We start from the raw sequence: 18654 nt of genomic DNA on the forward strand, positions 1-18654 counted from the left end.
GAAATAGAGCCACGTTATTAGGAAAAGTGCAGCATCCTTTAAAACAAAAGACAGCCGTGTACATATTCTTATAATGGCAAGGAACCTATGGATTTCAGCCAGGCAAACGCTTGCCAAAAATGTATTGTAAAATGTGGCAGCATAACGAATAAGCACCTTCAAAAGGACATGCTTAGTTCTATGCATTTATTGCAAAAAAAACAAAACAGACAGTAGTCATAATATTTAACAAAAGGCACAATTTATATTCTTTATATCTCAGTAACATTTCAATTTTGCAATTTTTATTTTATAAAAAATGTTGAAGATGTATTGGAAAATTCTGCACTTGGGAAACCATGTGCAAGCAAGTTACTTCTAAAACTACAAACAACTAAAACATGTGCTAAAAAATATACAATTTTTTTAAATATACATTTCCAGTCTATGCAAATGTTGTAAATATTTGAGCTATTACTAACATCTGCAGCTACTGGCATTCATTTTGCAATAAAACATAAGCAGAAATATGAAATTGGGCTAAATTACATTTCTGGATCTTAAATATTTTTCTGTTGAACCACTAGTTCAACAGAGCTAGATGTTTTCCATAGCCCTGCCATGAATCAAAAGGTTGTGGCACACCTAAACGGTGAATTGTGCGCAACCCTACAATGGTTACAGGTTTTACATCTTTGGGTTTGTTCAGATGGAAAACGTGTGTTTAGACCGCAGTTAAAGGGTTAAGGTGAAATACATTTTACAATTAGGAAATAATTACTACAAAATAGAAAAATCTGCCATTTTATAGATTAGCGAAAGGTATACGTTTCTGGGGAGTATTTTTGCTCTGCTCAAATTTAAATCAAATGTTCTGCAACTCCATCAGATTAAACATGGTAAAATAAACGAAAAAAGGTTTCAGAAAGAGTAAACACATACATTTTAAAGTACGTACATTACTGGAATGTTAATTCAACACAAAATGATCACATCCACCCCAACTACATTTCTATAGAAAATAAAATTACTTTAGGGTTCAATATCAAATCCAAACCCATCATTCCTTCTATTATAGCCCACAGTCATGTACTGAAGCACAAGTTGTTATGGATGCAGCAACACACGATGCTACATTAGACAGTCAAGCAGTGGCCACATGTAAAACAAGCCATTGAGCGATGGCAGGCACAATCTAAAAATCAGGACATTAACTCAAGCCCAGGATATGGAGGAAATTTTCTCAAAACAGGGTTGTAACGGATTTATCAGTTGTGCTTCGCTTATGAAATACATGAGCTAGGAACAGTACTATTGGACATAACAGAATATAAAATAAACATTCTATAAAGGGAATGTTCTCTAAATACAAATGTATGCAATTGATTAACATTATTACAAAATGTTCTACGAAGTACCCATATCGTATACATCTTAAAACAATGTGCTTGAAGGAATTAAACTTGTGTATTGATTTTGGCAAGTCAAGTTAAAATGCATTGTTAACAGAAGAACGTTAGATATATTTGATCAAGGCAGTTTCATAGCTACAGTTCATTACAAATAGGACCGGAGAAGATGGGATGGCATTTCAGCGACCAAACAGACAGCGTAATACATTTGCTAATTATATTAAGAAAAGTTTTTTTTTTTGCCTGTACTGCTTAACTGCCCTCATAGTTCATGTAGTCTCCATGCTGGTCAAGCAGCTGGAACGAGTTATCACCGTCCACTGCTGTATCCTGGGAAGAACTGGTTGAGAATGGCTTGGAGGGGTTTGTTGACACTCATTGGGTTGTTTTTGCCCAGATCGTGCCTGCATGCTGGGCAAGAGTACACCTCTGCCTTGAAAGACCGCTGAAGGCATTCCTAAAATAAATTTAAAAAATGCACCTTTCAATACCTCTTACTAAATATGTATTGCTCTTAATGGATGGAAAGGAAAAATCTCAGTGCAAGGCTAGCAAAGATCAACTTACCCTGCAGACATTGTGTTGGCACTCAGTGGTGATAGGTTGAAATACCACTTCTTGGCAGCATATACACAAGAAAACCTCCTCAACTTTGTTCAGGAATTTCTGGAAATGCAAAAATAACTGTTAAGTACCTAGTACCCAAACCATAGTAAGTGAGGAGATTGAGACATTCAGAAGCTGAAAAACAAAAAAGGATTTTAATGCATGCCATTTCCTCCTGGTTGCTACAATTCTAAGTTAGCCTAATTTCAGTTTGTAACAAAACAAGCAAGTATAATGTAGAGAGCAGGGGTCTCCAACAGGTAGATCCACCTTTGACTACCTCGCCAAGCATTTCTGAAAGTACATGTATTTTTGTCCCCCATTTTGTTCCATCTAACTGTCATATACACAAAGACTTTAGATTAGATTTTAGTCATTTAGCAGACGCTCTTATCCAGAGCAACTTACAGTAGTGAATGCATACATTTCATACATTTTGTCTCCGTACTGGTCCCCCGTGGGAATCGAACCCACAACCCTGGTGTTGCAAACACCATGCTCTACCAACTGAGCCACAGCTACACGGCTACTTTCCAAACATATCCACATTGACATTATCCCACCCCTGGTTAGCCACTATTTGCTTAAAAAAGCTAACGCAACAGTATCTGCATGTTTGTTTACCACTCCTTATGTAGCCAGTTAGCAATGCTAATGATAAGTCTTGTGGGCAGACAAACTTTCCCCCAAAACTTTTATATTTTACCTTTATTTAAATATGGCAAGTCAGTTAAGAACAAATGTATTTACAATGATGGCCTACACCAGCTAAACCCGGACGACGCTGGGCCAATTGTGCACCGATCTATGGGACTCCCAATCACGACCGGTTGTGATACAGCCTGGATTCGAACCAAGGTGTCTGTAGTGACGCCTCTAGCACTGAGATGCAGTATCTTAGACCTCTGCGCCACTTGAGAGCCCCAATTAAATGTTAACTGCAGAGTAGGCTTACCTGAGAACTATATTATGATTATTTGTATCAACTGGGCGGCCATTGTTTTACAAACTCTGCCATGACACGATGCAGCAGTAGGCACAACAGAAACATCACAAAACCGACACATTCCTCTCTTTCTAGATTCGCAATTAAAGGGGAATTACGCAAAGCCAAATGTATTTGTTTTTACAGACCTCAAATTGTCTTTTGATGTGATTTAAGCATTTGACATGGACTCAGAACATCCATTTGTTGTTCCTCTATGAATAATTTTGAGTAAAATGTTTATCCCAAACCACAAAAAAATTAAAACAAGAAAATTAATGGGGCCTGTCAGGCCAAATATTGATAATTAACCATTATAAAAAATTAAAAACAAGGTTGGACACCCCTGGTGTAGAGAATCATTGTACACCATATCTAAACTGCTGTGAAATATATTTTCCATAACCAAAGTTATTGTATTTTCAGCTTGTGTACAAAACAGAAAGACAAATGTAACTTAATGGGAAGCATAGAAATAGCGCATATAGAACAGATCTACTGCTTCTTAGACTTGCTTTCAATGAGAATGACAGATCCACAACACATATTTCCATGCGAATTTAGTCACGTCGCCCAAAAAAGTTACATATTGGACATTTTACAGGATGATCCATGTCGCTTTACCTGCATGATTTAATACACCACCTAAGCTTATATTGGTGTAGTGGTGAAGATAATCAAAAGAACCAGCATTACAACACCAATGCTGGCTGCATTCTAAGGTTCAGATTAGGGTTCTATGGATATCAGTATCGCAATACTAGGAAGAAAAGGAAATAAAGCAGACTTGAGGAACAGTCCTAACGATGGGAAAAAAACTGCCTTGTTATCACCCAGTCACGTGTTTATTTCGCAAGCTATAGCACACAATATTTTACATAAAATGTATTTTTTTTATAAAAAGGAACATAAGAGCTTAGTTTGCTTTGTTAAGGAAAATCAGGTCTAGTAGTATTGTGGTACAGGTATCGTGATAACCCTAGTTCAGATGGTCACAACAAAGACCAATTGGCTTTGCATTGGCATAAATTCCAATAATGTGAAATCTGGAACGGCTTTTCTTACCGGGCCAAGGGCCAGAGACTCCATGGCTTCGTCCCACACCTTCCTGTTGTGCTCGTCGTCCTTGATCCAGGCCTTCTGTTCTTTGGTCAGTTTGTAAGCCTCCAACTTCATCTTCTTGGGAGTGCCCTTGGCTGGCGATGACTTCTCTTCAGCTTCTGCAACAAAAAGACCCCCGCAGTGTGTCAGAAGACATGTGGTATTAACACAGGATAGCCTGTTAAATTATTATCTTAAAACATTTGCAGCTGTATTCTCAGTTGGAAATCTGAAATCTACCAGTGTCTTGTGTGGTTAAAGATAATTCTAGATCTAATTTGAAGAAGTAACTCACCGTTAGACTGAGACTTTCTTTTCCGCTTCCCTTTGGTGGGTGTTTCAGTTACCTCCTCGTTCTCCTTCTCCTTGTTCTCCTTCTCCTTGGCAGCCTGGGCTTCCAGATAGCCTTCTGGATACTGAAACCAAACATATTCCTCAAAACAAGAGCTTAAACTGCATAATCACCTGAGCTACAGTTAATACATGGTAGCAAAAATACTCATGTTCACCTAATTTCAGTTAGTCACATAACAAGAAATGTATGTGAAACATGGTACAATCTAAACCGTTGTGTAGTTGGGATAAACAACATTATTATAACAAATATTTAAATTCTATAAAATTATAGTTATGACGATATTGATATTTGACTCCAAGTACCAATTCGTAAAAAATAAATAGCAAGGTAGCGTTAGCTAGCGCTAGTTGGCTAAACCTGCATCAAAATTCTCTCATCCTGTAGCTTGTTCGCCATCTTTTTAAATAGTTAGCCAACACGTTCAGTACTTTTATTACCATGACTGGTCAAAAGTAATTCTCTGCAGCAGACATACACCACCCCGTTCAATTGAGCACTCCTACAGACAGTCGCGTGACCACCATGTCTTGCTACAAAGCATGCAGAGGCATTCAGTTACTGTTCGATTAAAACGCAAGAGTGGACAAAACAAGTGACCTAAGAGACTGAGCGTGATATGATCATTTGTGCCAGGTGCACCGGATCCAGCATCTCAGAAATGGCCACCCTCCTGGGCTTTTCACGCACGACAGTAGCTAAGGTTTACCGATGAATGGTGCGACGAAAAAAATAAATAAACGCCAGTCCGCAGTAGTCCTGTGAGCAAAAACAGCTCGTTGATGAGCGCGGTCGAAAGGAGAATTGCAAAAGTGGTGCAAGTTAATTAACAGGCGGGCCACAAGCCAACAAATAACGGCACAGTACAACAGTGCTGTGCAAAACAGCATCTTGAAACACGCAACCTGATCCTTGTCGCGGATGGGCTATTGCAGCAGAAGACCACAACGGGTTCTACCTCTATTAGATAAAAACTAAAAACGGCCCCAGCGGGCACACAATCACCAACACTGGACAATTGAGGAGCTGAAAAAAGTTGCCTGGAACATGACCACGAGTTCAGTTTACTTAAGTGGCCTGTGCAGTCCCCAGACCTCCAACCCAATAGAGTATCTTTGAGATGAGATGTTCACAGCATGTCTGTACCGCCGTTCAATCTAAAGCAACTGTGCGATGCCATAGCATCAGCATGGACCAATATCCCTGTGGAACATTTCCAACACCTTCCAAAATGCCCTGAAGTATTCAGGCTGTTCTGGAGGCAAGGGGGGGTTCCGACCTGGTACTAAGAGGTGCGTACCTAATAAATGTTTTGAACACCAAATCACATCAGCACCTAAGTATTTTGCTGTCTCTTCAAAAAAGCCAAATATCATTTTTTCTGCAGGTGTACAAAACCGAAAGACATGCTTTAAATATTTTTATTAAGACTTGCTGTCAATGAGATCTATAACTCACATTTCTAATGTAAATTGTGTCAGGTCGCCGAAAAAGCTACATAATGGACATTTTAATGGATGAGCCATGTCGCTTTACCTGCATGGTGAGTCCAAGTTTCTTGATGCGTTCCTTGCCGTCCCGGGTCCATGGCGCTGGCTCGTCGTCATTTCGTTTAAGCAGATACCTCCAGACAAGGAAGCCAGACTTGCCCTTCTCTGGCCAGTATTTCACCACCTGGAAAAGAGACAGGCATTTTGTTCAGTCAGCATGGAACGGAGATTCCATTTACACTTGGTATTAATATGTGACTAATAGAGACAAGACATAATGGAAATAGGCTTGTAAATTGCTAATATGGTTACATTACAGAGGATCATATGGAACCTAGGCTTGGACGGTATCCCATGGTGCCGGAGGGCATGGCTGCCAATTTATGGGCCCTTGACCAACCGTGCTATTTTGTACATAAGGTTGCTGCTACCGTCTCTTATGACCGAAAAGAGCTTCTGGACATCTGAACAGCGATTACTAAAGTGGACGAACAACATGAATAACATACAGCTGGCGGATTATACACTATTGTGCTCCTGAGTGGCGCTGTGGTCTAAGGCACTGCATCTCAGTGCTAGAGGCGTCACTACAGACACCTTGGTTCAAATCCAGGCTGTATCACAACCGGCAGTGATTGGGAGTCCCATAGATCAGCGCACAATTGGCCCAGTGTTGTCTGGGTTTAGCCGGTGTAGGCTGTCAATTGAAAATCAGACTTTGTTCTTAACTGACTTGCCTAGTTAAATAAAGGCTCATTTTATTAATATTTTTTTTAAATAAAAAAATAAAAATGGTCAGGATAGAACAGCAGCTTCTGGTAAGACAAAGGGTGGCGGTTAATGTATATTTGTAAACAAAAGCTGGTGCACGATATCTAAGGAAGTCTCAAGGTTTTGCTCGCCTGAGGTAGAGTATCTCGTGATAAGCTGTAAACCACACTATTTACCAAGAGAGTTTATCTATATTTCTCATAGCTGTTATTTACCACCACAAACCGATGCTGGAACTAAGACTGCACTCAATGAGCTGTATACGGACATAAACAGTAAAACGCTCATCCAGAGGTGGCGCTCCTAGTGGCCGGGGACTTTAATACAAGGAAACTTAAATCCGTTTTACCTAATTTCTACTAGCATGTGCAACCAGAGGGGGAAAAGAGAAGAGAAAAAAAAGAAAACTAGACCACCTTTACTCCACACACATATGTGTACAAAGCTCTCCCTCCATTTGGCAAATCTGACCATAATTCTATCCTCCTGATTCCTGCTTACAAGCAAAAATTAAAGCAGGAAGCACCAGTGACTGTCAATACAAAAAAAGTGGTCAGATGAAGCAGATGGTAAGCTACAGGACTGCTTTGCTAGCGCAGACTGGAATATGTTCTGGGATTCGTCCGATGGCATTGAGGAGTAAACCACATCAGTCATTGGCTTCATCAATAAGTGCATCGATGACGTCATCCAGTGACTGTACGTACATACACCAACCAGAAGCCATGGATTACAGGCAACATCCGCACTGAGCTAAAAGGGTAGAGTTGTCGCTAACCCGGACTCTGAAAAAAATCCCGCTATGCCCTCTGACCGTCAATACAGGACTAAGATTCTATCATACTTCACTGGCTCCGATGCTCATCGGATGTGGCAGGGCTTGCAAACTATTACAGACTACAAAGGGAAGCACAGCCGAGAGCTTCCCAGTGACACGAGCCTACCAGACGAACTAAATTACTTCTATGCTCGTGTTGAGGCAAGTAACACTGAAACATGCATGAGAGCAACAGCTGTTCCGGATGACTGTGTGATCACGCTGCCGGCAGCCGTGGTGAGTAACACCTTTAAACAGGTCAACTGATTACCAGGACATGTACTCCGAGCATCCGTTGACAACCTGGCAAGTGTCTTCACTGACAATTTCAACCTCTCCCCGTCTTGAGTCTGTAATACCAACATGTTTCAAGCAGACCAACAGTCCCTGTGCTGAAAAATACTAAAGGTAACCCGTCTAAATGACTACCAACCAGCAGCACTCACGACTATAGCAATGACGTGCTTTGAAAGGCTGGTCATGGCTCAATTCAACACCATTACCCCAGAAACCCTAGACCCACTCCAATTTGCATACCGCCCCAACAGATCCACAGATGATGCAATCTCTATTGCACTCCACACTGCCCTTTCCCACCTGGACAAAAACAAACACCTATGTGAGAATGCTATTCATTGACTACAGCTCAGCGTTCAACACCATAGTGCCCTCGGAGCTCATCAATAAGCTAAGGACGCAGGGACTAAACACCTCCCTCTGCAACTGGATCCTGGACTTCCTGACGGGCTGCCCCCCAGGTGGTAAGAGTAGGTTGTACATCCACCACGCTGATCCTCAACACACAGGCCCCTCGGGGGTGCATGCCCAGTCCCCTCCTGTACTCCCCGTTCACTCATGACTGCACGGCCAGGCATGACTCCAACACCATCGTTAAGTTTGCCGATGACACAACAGCGGTGGGCCTGATCACCGACAATGACGAGACAGCCTATAGGGAGGTCAGAGACCTGACCGTGTGGTGCAAGGACAACAACCTCTCCCTCAACGTGATCAAGACAGAGGAGATGATTGTGGACTACAGGAAAAGGAGGACCGAGCACAACCTCATTCACATCAACAGGGCTGTAGTGGAGCAGGTTGAGAGCTTCAAGTTCCTTGGTGTCGACATCACTAACAAACTAACATGGTCCAAGCACACCAAGACAGTCGTGAAGAGGGCACGACAAAGCCTATTCCCCCTCAGGAGACTGAAAAGATTTGGCATGGGTCCTCAGATCCTCAAAAGGTTCTACAGCTGCACCGTCGAGAGCATCCTGACGGGTTGCATCACTGCCTGGTATGGCAACTGCTCGGCCTCTGACCACAAAGCACTACAGAGGGGTGTGTACTGCCCAGTACAGTACTGGGGCCAAGCTTCCTGCCATACACAACCTCTATACCAGGCGGTGTCAGAGTAAAGCCCTAAACATTTTCAAAGACTCTAGATACCCTAGTTATAGACTGTTCTCTCTGCTATCGCACGGCAAGCGGTACCAGAGCACCAAGTCTAGGTTCAAGAGGCTTCTAAACAGCTTCTACCCCCAAGCCATAAGACTCCTGAACATCTAATCAAATGGCTATCCAGACTATTTGCATTGCCCCACCCCCTCTTTTACACTTCTGTTACTCTGTTATTATCTATGCAGTCACTTTAATAACTCTACCTACCTGTACATATTACATCAATTACCTCGACTAACCGGTGCCCCCGCACATTGACTCTGTACCGGAACCTCCTGTATATAACCTTACTATTGTTATTTTACCGCTGCTCTTGAATTATTTGTTACTTTTATTTCTTATTTTTGGGGGGTATTTTTCTTAACTGCATTGTTGGTTAAGGGCTTGTAAGTAAGCGTTTCACTGTAAGGTCTACCTACACCTGTTGTATTCGGCGCATGTGACAACATTTTATTTTAATTTAGTCCTTTTCTCATCCCAGGAATTCACGGTATTACCAGCATAGCACACAAGGGGGCGCTAAAAAAGACCATTGGGACTCTTACCTGAATGCTAACAAAATTACCAACAAATAGTGAAATCACAGCCGCCGTTAGTTTTTGCTCGTTAGCATTTAGCTAACAAATTAATTTCAAAGACAGGCAAACCCAGCTCAGTTATAAAAGCAAAGCTAGTAGCTACCAAATGTAGTTGTCGGTGAGTGTGGACATTTACAAGTGAAAGTGAATGAGAAATTGTGCAAATGAATAAAGTTGTGAGGTATGCTGTTCTGAAGGGGAAAAAAAAAAAAACACTAGCAGGAAGCACAGGGAAGAAATCCAGAGCTCTGACTTCAGGCAAAAAGTCATAAGACATCTGACGGCAAACATTTAGTAGTGAATTGAATTCAAGAAACTTCACCTCATGTAGCCGCACAACAGAGACTTGCCGATGGCTATAGAACGCTATGGACCAGCTCCCGCCGTGCTATTTACAAACATTTTACCGGCTCAACTGTTCTGGGGATCTACGGTAAGCTTCATATCGTAAAGTAATGTGACAGGTGAAATTAAGAACGAACCTGTGTCATCTCTACGTATTGCACAAGGTATTAACTTAAAGTAGCTACAAATATTAAAATGTATTAACTTCAAATAATTAGTTGACGGCCAAACCATCCTGTGGTTCTCTCCAAATACCCCGGTTTACTGCCCAAGCCTAATGGAACTTCATTTCACATGAAACATAAAAAAAAAAACATGAATTCCCACCTTGTAGATTCCGTCGTATCTGTTGCCATCTTCCGGGCTGAACTTGCTGTGTTTGCGGCCCTTGGAGCTGCGCACCACCCTGACTGGCTTGCCTGCCTTCCAGTCTTTTGCTGTGGCCCCATCCTTCTCGTTCAACGATGCGTTGCAGTTCAGAGCAAGAGCCCTTAGTCACAGGCAAATTAAGATTGAGTCTCATTTGAATGAACCAAATTGTGGACTGCAGTGAATCATCAAATAAAGACTCACAGTTTAAACATAAGACGTGTGCCATTTGAATCATTGCGTTCTAGCAAATCAATAAAAGGTGAATTGTTAGAACAAGTAATGATTGTTAAAAACAGTCACAAACCAGTGCGCAGAAGAGGCATAGACATGCAAAGCCAATAAGCCCAGCCATCTGCATATCACCAATTTCCCCTCATACAAAACTACTGCATCACCCATACACAAAGTTAGTGGCTTGGGAAAGAGTTGTGCTGGTCTGCTGAATACATGTAGGAGAGAAGATAGCTCCCCCAATGCAGAGGTAACAGACCACACTTCACTGTAGCACAGCTATGGAGACCAGGGAGAGCTACACAAGCATCCGTGGGTGTTCTCTGTGCAAAGAGATCTGATTTGTTTTGCTCACTAACCTGTTCATATTGGTGAGCTTCTGATCACACGACTGTTCGGCTGTCCTCTTGTTGCCAGACAGATCTCGCCCTCCAGAGCCGGTGTAGGTGAACTCATTGCCGTCATCCTGGGACCAATTGAAAACCACCATTAGCGCAGTGACCTTTCACGCTTACGGTGTTCCAACCCTGCAGCTACCATGTTGGGCGTGGAGGGGGGCTTGTAATAGATGTACATGTGCACCACAGGCAGCCGGTGGCACCTTAATTGGAGAAGCCGGGTTCATAGTAAAGGCTGGAACGGAATAAATTGAACGGTGTCTAACGAGCATGTTTCCATGTGTTTAATACCATTCACGCCATTATTATGAGCCGTCCTCTCCTCGGCAGCCTCCTGTGATGTGCAATACGGAAGATGGTCTACATACCTGGTCGTCTTCATAGCCCCCAGCCAGCACTAGGGAGTAAGCTCCATCGTTGCTCCTCCCGTGGATCCCAGCAACATGTGGCCTGTGGCAACCAGACTCACTCACCTGCCAAAACAAAAACAGAGGATCGAAAATGTCAGCAGACAACCTACCAGGACCTAGTCATTGAAAAATTATTTTGGTCAAATTATGTTCTCATTTTTGGGGGTACATTATCCCCCCAAAAAACCTGCCGTTATCACTTTCCTTTTCAGCCTACTGCAGAAAGGCGACAACTCACCTGGACCCTGAACTTCCAAATACTTCCGACGGGGACGCCAGGGACTGGGCCGTAGTGGTTGGAAGGGACAATGGTGCACTGCTTGCTGCGGCCAACACAAGCCATGCCCTGATAGGAGAAGAGGTAGTGTAAAAACACAAGAATGTACTCAACTAACAACAAATCTATGTCAAGTTTAGAAGTGTGACAGTGGCCATGTCTGAAATCTAGCTTGCCTACTTAAACTGTATACTAATTGTACAAAATTATTTAGAACACCGTTTAGTAAAAACAAATACGCAACAAATATCAGCATACTAAGCTCATCCTACTGAGAATGCATCATTAATGCTCAATTGCGTTGATTCCCGTAATTTGTCTAGTTTGGCACAGCGCGTCCCCTCACCTGTTGTCATGTTGGTCTCAAATAAGGATTCTCTTCCTCAAGAGAGTGCTACGAATTCAACTAGATGAAAAGCCAGAATGTGTATGACCACCTGGCATTTAAAGCATACTACATTTTTGAAAATTTCACATACTATAAAATGTTATTTTTTCCACATACTCCAAATGCCTACTATTTAGAAAGCAAGTACAGTTATTCAGACAATGTACTTTTCCACTAAGAGGTATGCACACAGCACCATTTTGAAATGCCCTTACCTTTCCCCAGTCCCTCTGGCTGGTTGAGCTGGCGGACGCCATCTTGGATTTCTTCTTGCTGTCCTTGAGTTTCTCTCCTGCTAGCACCACCTCACTAGCATCGTTGCGGCACTCGGGACAATACCTAGAGGTATTGAAATAAATACAGATCAGAACATGTAGGCAACAGAACAGCCAAAACGTGTGACGCAGTACAAAACCACTGCATCACAAACGTGGAGAGTTAGTGGCATGGGAAAGAGTTGTGCTGGTCCGCTGAATTCATGTAGGGGACAAGATACCTCTGCATTGGGGGAGCTAACAGACCACACTTCACTGTAGCACAGCTATGGAGACCAGGGAGCGCTACACAAGCATCTGTGGGTGTTCTGACAAAAAGTCATTAGGACAGTACACCAATGACTTGTGCTCACGATAGAAAGCTGATAACGCTCGACTCAAAATGGCCAAATCAAAGCAGCTTGAAGAAACCATCACTTTCTCACCTCAAACTCCAATTAGAAACAGTTTAAGTGCCATCTGACGCATTGGCATGACCATCACATAAGCAGCACTAGAAGCTGGCAATGGCCAGACGGACAGAATACCAGCCCAGACTGTATTGTAGTAGAGATCAATTTGTGTGTTTACAAACAGACGTCAAGAACGGTACCAAAAAGCTCTGTAGCAGGATCGCTTATGCTAAGGTCGGGAGCTTGACAAACTTAAAGATTCTACTCAAACTCTTCAGGTTTTGGTTTCATTAGTCCACTGTTGATACGGCCCTAAAAATGTTTTGCACGTCAGCAATCAAGTTTAAGATACTGTGACAGGTATTATGAAAGTTCTGTATGATGCATTTTGAATGTTATATAGTTTTGTGATTCTCTCAGCAATGTTCTGTCGATTCCCAGGGTAATTTCGTGTTTTCATTTGTATTTGAGCCATTGCCATTCAAGCAGGCAGAAATACAGCCGGTATGAGGAGTTTTGCATCATATGACGCAAAAGGCATCACGGTGGCTATGAGAATTAGCATTCTGAAAGTTCTACATCTTGATTTGCTGACAAGCAAACATTTTGGGACTGTATCAACAGTGGATGAATGAAACAAATACCAAAAGATTTGTTGAGTTGATTGTTCTTTTAACAGTGAGTGAGTGACGACCATGAAAATACCCAAGACTGATGACTATAGCTTTGTTCCAACACATTTATTATTCTTCTGGCTTTATCTAGCTCCCTTTGTGATTTTTACCTTGCCGGCTCGCTAAATAAATCAAATTATCTGATGGCATTGCGACGTAGACGATAACCATCTGATTACGTGTTAACTTGCACAAGCTGCTTTTGAAGTTGCATGTGATCATATCCACTGCTTTTTCGGAAACCGGAACCTGCGCGCAACTTTTCAAGACGCGGCAGGGAAATGGGTCTATACTGACCAGTCGTCGTCATCGGGGAGGCTGGTCAGTCGGGGGTTGAGGCAGTAGATGTGGAATGCCATGTCACACTCGTCACACAGCAGCTGCTTGTCCGGGTCCTGCTTCACGCCACATACATGGCAGTTGCACCAGCGGCAGTTCTTCTTGGGGTCATCTTTGCAGTGTTTGCACTCGGGTCCGTTTGACCCTGGAGAGAGCAGGATCAAAGAGAATGTCAGCCTTTTTATTTAACGTTAAAACAGGTACTGTAACCCGTACTGTAAGAACTGCACCAGTGTACTAGATGTATCCAATTAAGCATACAAAATATGTTACGTACTTTGTAAATCACCAAGTCTAAGAGGTTGGTGTGCAGCCATGGCAACTAACATTCATCTTATGCATCATGAACCTAGTCTACATTAATCTCAGAGTTTCTATGGTAACAATAGCGTCTTGTCGTTTTCTAACATCTGACACCACTGTTAAACTATAGCCTACTTGCAAAATTGTGAACATTTCCAAGACACTGCATGTGCTTTACATGCACTCTCATCCTTCATGAAAATCAGTCCAATAAATGGAGATGTGGGCTGTATGTGATGAAATACAAACTATGGCACATCATTGTCTGTACTGGTGTATTGGGCGCAAGTCAATTAATCACATACAATATTTGACACTAAAATGGTGAAATAGATCAAACACAATAACTTTAGAGATTGCTAATATGCTGGGCTGATGAGCCTTATCCAATAACTAGCCTACTGTGTACGAGTTCATTTCCTGCAACAACAAAAAAATGAAACGCAGTCAAACGACCAGGGCTCTAAACTGCAACCATTTTGGTAGCGTATGCGCTTAAATATTTTGCTGTGCGACCTGGAATTCAAATTTGGGAGCACCAGTCTAGTTAGAAAATATACAGATTAAGACAACGTCGTCACAAATCTGGGACCTGCGGCGTTGCTAACTACCCCATTGTTGCAAAGAGTTATGGGATATAAGAATTCTGTTTTCTTAACCTTTGTCTTCTTTAAACCTAAGCACCAGTGCACCTAAGAAAAATGCGCCCAGGCTTGTTTGAGTGCCCTAGAATAAAAAGTGAGTGCAGATTCGTGACTGTCTTGGTTCAAACCAAATGTTATTGGTCACATACACGGTTAGCAGATGTTATTGCAGGTGTAGCGAAATGCTTGTGCTTCTAGTTCCGACAGTGCAGCAATATCTAACAAGTAATATTTAACAAATTACACAATATATACCCAACACACAAATCTAAGTAAAGGAATTAAGAATATATAAATATATGGACGAGCAATGTCAGAGCGGCAAAGACTAACATAGTCGAATAGCCTGCGACTATGGAACCCTGACCTGTTCACCGGACATGCTACCTGTCCCAGACCTGCTGTTTTCAACTCTCTAGAGACAGCAGGAGCGGTAGAGATACTCTCAATGATCAGCTATGATCAGCTAACTGAAAAGCCGACTGACATTTACTCTTGAGGTGCAGCAGGGGGCACCCTCGACAACTACTGTGATTACTTGACCATGCTGGTCATTTATGAACATTTGAACATCTTGGCCATGTTCTGTTATAATCTCCACCCGGCACAGCCAGAAGAGGACTGGCCACCCCTCATAGCCTGGTTCCTCGCTAGGTTTCTTCCTAGGTTTTGGTCTTTCTAGGAAGTTTTTCCTAGCCACCGTGCTTCTACACCTGCATTGCTTGCTGTTTGGGGTTTTAGGCTGGGTTTCTGTACAGCACTTTGAGATATCAGCTGATATAAGAAGGGCTATATAAATACATTTGATTTGATATATGCATATGAGACGAGTACCATTACTAGAGAGGAAACAGCTCGTTTCTAGCACAACCCGTTCAAAAGTTATACCCAGATTACCAGCGTTTCAAGACTATTAGCAGGCCATTAGCCATTTGTTTATACCTTCAGTCATGTTACCTAATTTGCTAGCTAGCTTATAGCCAAACATTTGGGGGCACAGAAAGGTAATAAACATACTTATGTTGCACATTTAAATAATGAGCATGAAATTACAATTAACAGAATTCCATCGTTTTACAAGATGTAAGCCTCAGCAACAGTTAAAACATTACATTTCAAATTTGTTTTGTATGTCAAGCCTCGAAATCAGACAAACGCACGCATCATAATTAGGGCATGCCTCAATTCTTCTGTATGAAATTGCGCAAACTCCAAAACATGTTGCGGTGCATGTTGGGATAGCACTTCGCTCTGGAGCCTGCAGCATTGCTGGCATGGTCAAAGTGGCTATTGGAGAGTCTAATTAGCCCCTACACCCTCAGATTTGGGACACTTGTGCATATGGCGGAGGTGCGATCGAACGCGCAAATGGAAGGCTGAGGGGGAAGGGAAAGGGGGCGATTTGGGATTCAGATATTGCTTCTTTTCAGGATATCAACGATCATAGCAAGCTGACAGATCCCTTGCATGTCTTCACTCAACCTTGACATTTAGAGACCGTGAACAATTGAATGCATCTCAATAGGAAATACTGCTTTTTACACATTGTAGGAACCTAATATTCCACAAAGTACTTTGTTTATCTCAATGAAAGGTATTCGTAGCAACATTTTAGCATTATAATTCCTTTCTATGGCTTCAAAAGTAGCTTGAATTCATATAGGCCCAATACAGGCAGTATCTCAATCAATTCTTATTTTTAAATCTGGTACTCCTAAATTGTTGTGCTCCTAACTTTAAATTGCTACCAATGACATTTTATTTAAAGCCCTGCAAACAGCTCCAACTTACTTTTCAATGGGCTATCAGATCCTGCTCCGGATCCATCCAAGGCTCCAGGCTCCTCGATTTTGTAGATCTCAGTCAAGAACATGATGCGACAGTCGTTCAGGGAGTCACCGGCAACCCTGAAATAAACATGAACTCTAGGTATACCCTTCATGATCCTAATATGCAAAACAATTATATAAAATGGCAAAACTATGACATTAACAGAATACTAAAGTACAAACCATACTGTGTAGATGTATCAATACTGTATAACAAGTAATCAATGAATTTCAACAAATCATTAGAACATCATTCAATCAGATGAGTCACTGAACTCCTTTAATGCCATTACCATCATGGTATGACCCTTTAAGGGGGGGGTTTACAGCAGAACCTAACAGGACCAATTATATTACCCAAGCAGTATTTTAGCGTAGATCTCGTGCACAGTGCGTGTCTCCCTCTTCTTCTGGATCTGGGCGTCATACCAGTAGCCGCGCTCTTTGGGTTCGTCTGGGTTGAAGTTTACCATGACCACCATGCCCGCCTCCAGCTGGTGCCACTGGTAGACTGTGCGGGCGCGTGGGCGTACATCCTTGGACTGCAGAGGCACCACTCCGTTCTCTGGGTAGCTAGAGAGAGAGACCACACAGACATAGGCAGTGTCAGTATTCAGTTCAGACACACAGCAGGTGCTTCCTACATAATGGGGCTTTTGTAAGATGATTGACATATCGGGAGAGAAGAGAAGCGGGTCAAATAAGTGTTTGAATTCTGAGGGCCTTGACTGCTGGAAACAAATAATACGAGTCATCGTTCATTTCAATGTTCCTCCGGTTCTTACACTTGCAAGCAAAACAATGTGGCAGCTCTGCCGCGGATACGGAAACCAAGTGGTACCCTGTGGTATTGACACCCTGGCGCCAAAAAGCAATGCCCCCATTGGTCCAGCTCATCCACAGACAGCAACACCTTCCACACGGACATATTCAATCGTTTTTCTATACATGTTCATTGAGGGTAAGTGTCAAATGTCACCAACGAGGCATAATGTCTCCAATCAGATCTTTAAAATATGGAATACATGAGGAAGTTCTCACTCTTCATATTTGACATGGTAGTGGATAACTTCCTCTTCGCTGAGTTTAGAGCCCTCTTCCTCTCCAGGTGTCTTTGTGGTCTTCGTAATGTTCACAATCTGGGCCTCAAACCAGGCGCCCATGTTTAAGTCTCTGGCGTCAACAAACTCGTTAATCTGGAGGGGGGAAAAAAAAAATTGGTTGATATTGTAAAGTGAACCATGCAATGCTACTGTCCCGGATTTAAAATCTGTATGGCAATTTAAAATTAAAACTGAATACAATAGAAGCAACGCCAATTCAAGAAGGTTGCACAATATTGGAAGCAGATTTACCATTTTACATTTATCCAGTTAAAAGCATCCTTTCACTCCATCAAATGATACCAATACAGAAAATATTCATCCTTGTAGAGATGCTCCATGTTTACCTTGTAAAAGCCAAATCCCGGGTCGACCAGGTCTGGTGTGTCTGTTTGGGCAGAGGTGCCAGCTGCTTGCACCTCTGTCTCCGAGTGGGTCGAGCTCTTGTCCGACTCGCTCTGTGCCGAGCCACAGCCAGAGTCAGAGTCAGACAGCTCGGCTTCTTTGTCCTTGAGGACAGCAGCAGGGGGCATAGCCTGTCTAACAAGCAGCTGCACTATATCATTCAGCCCCACGTTGTAATCAAAGATGGTGTGGCTGTCCTCCATCTGGGATCAGAAACAGAACATATACATTCAGACATGATTAGTAAGGACCCCAGCAACTCTGTTGTAACTGAATCGCAAAAGAAAAGTAGCCATCTGCCACACCTGCTTGCCCCGGTAAAAAAGCCTCTGTCTTTCTGGCTCAACCTTGAAGAGCTCCGAGATCTTGAGGCGCAGCTCATCCACCTTGGTGAGCTTGGACAGTGAGTCAATCCGATGAGTCTCCTTGCCATCCATGGTGCGCACTTGAATCCACATTGCAGCTGCCCTGTGCAGAAGGGAGCCAAACTGTGGGTTAACAGCAGCATGGCATCTAATACACTCGAGTTGAAAAAGCAGTGTCGTTCAATGTTTCTCCACTTCTGTCCTTTGAGTACTGTATTACTGTGCCAACTATTGATTAATACCATTGATCAAGTGGATTAATAATCAATGTCAGTAAAGAAAGACTTCCAAGTAACTTCAATTCCCAATGACAAGGCAAAACACAACAAACATGCCATGCTGATTTTAA

General features: G+C 42.4%; 1 protein-coding gene and 1 non-coding gene across 2 annotated transcripts; both read right to left on the reverse strand.

The window, feature by feature from the left end:
* Nucleotides 1–172: 172 nt before the first annotated feature.
* LOC106613510 (E3 ubiquitin-protein ligase UHRF1) lies at nt 173–18402 on the reverse strand. The gene is made up of 16 exons (XM_014215847.2): nt 18246–18402; nt 17883–18143; nt 17474–17628; nt 16790–17005; nt 16395–16510; nt 13615–13801; nt 12192–12315; nt 11550–11657; nt 11270–11374; nt 10863–10969; nt 10228–10390; nt 5975–6112; nt 4379–4499; nt 4048–4202; nt 1959–2057; nt 173–1848 (listed from the first exon to the last, which is right to left on the reverse strand). Exons 1-16 carry the CDS (start codon nt 18396–18398, stop codon nt 1702–1704), a joined length of 2355 nt encoding a protein of 784 aa, XP_014071322.1. The 5' UTR covers nt 18399–18402; the 3' UTR covers nt 173–1701.
* Nucleotides 10697–10834, reverse strand: LOC123724993 (small nucleolar RNA SNORA22). Its single transcript, XR_006757470.1, has one exon. It is a non-coding gene; the product is annotated as a small nucleolar RNA SNORA22 (small nucleolar RNA).
* Nucleotides 18403–18654: the final 252 nt, after the last annotated feature.

This window comes from Salmo salar, chromosome ssa10, assembly GCF_905237065.1.
Source record: "Salmo salar chromosome ssa10, Ssal_v3.1, whole genome shotgun sequence".
Lineage (NCBI taxonomy): Eukaryota > Metazoa > Chordata > Actinopteri > Salmoniformes > Salmonidae > Salmo > Salmo salar.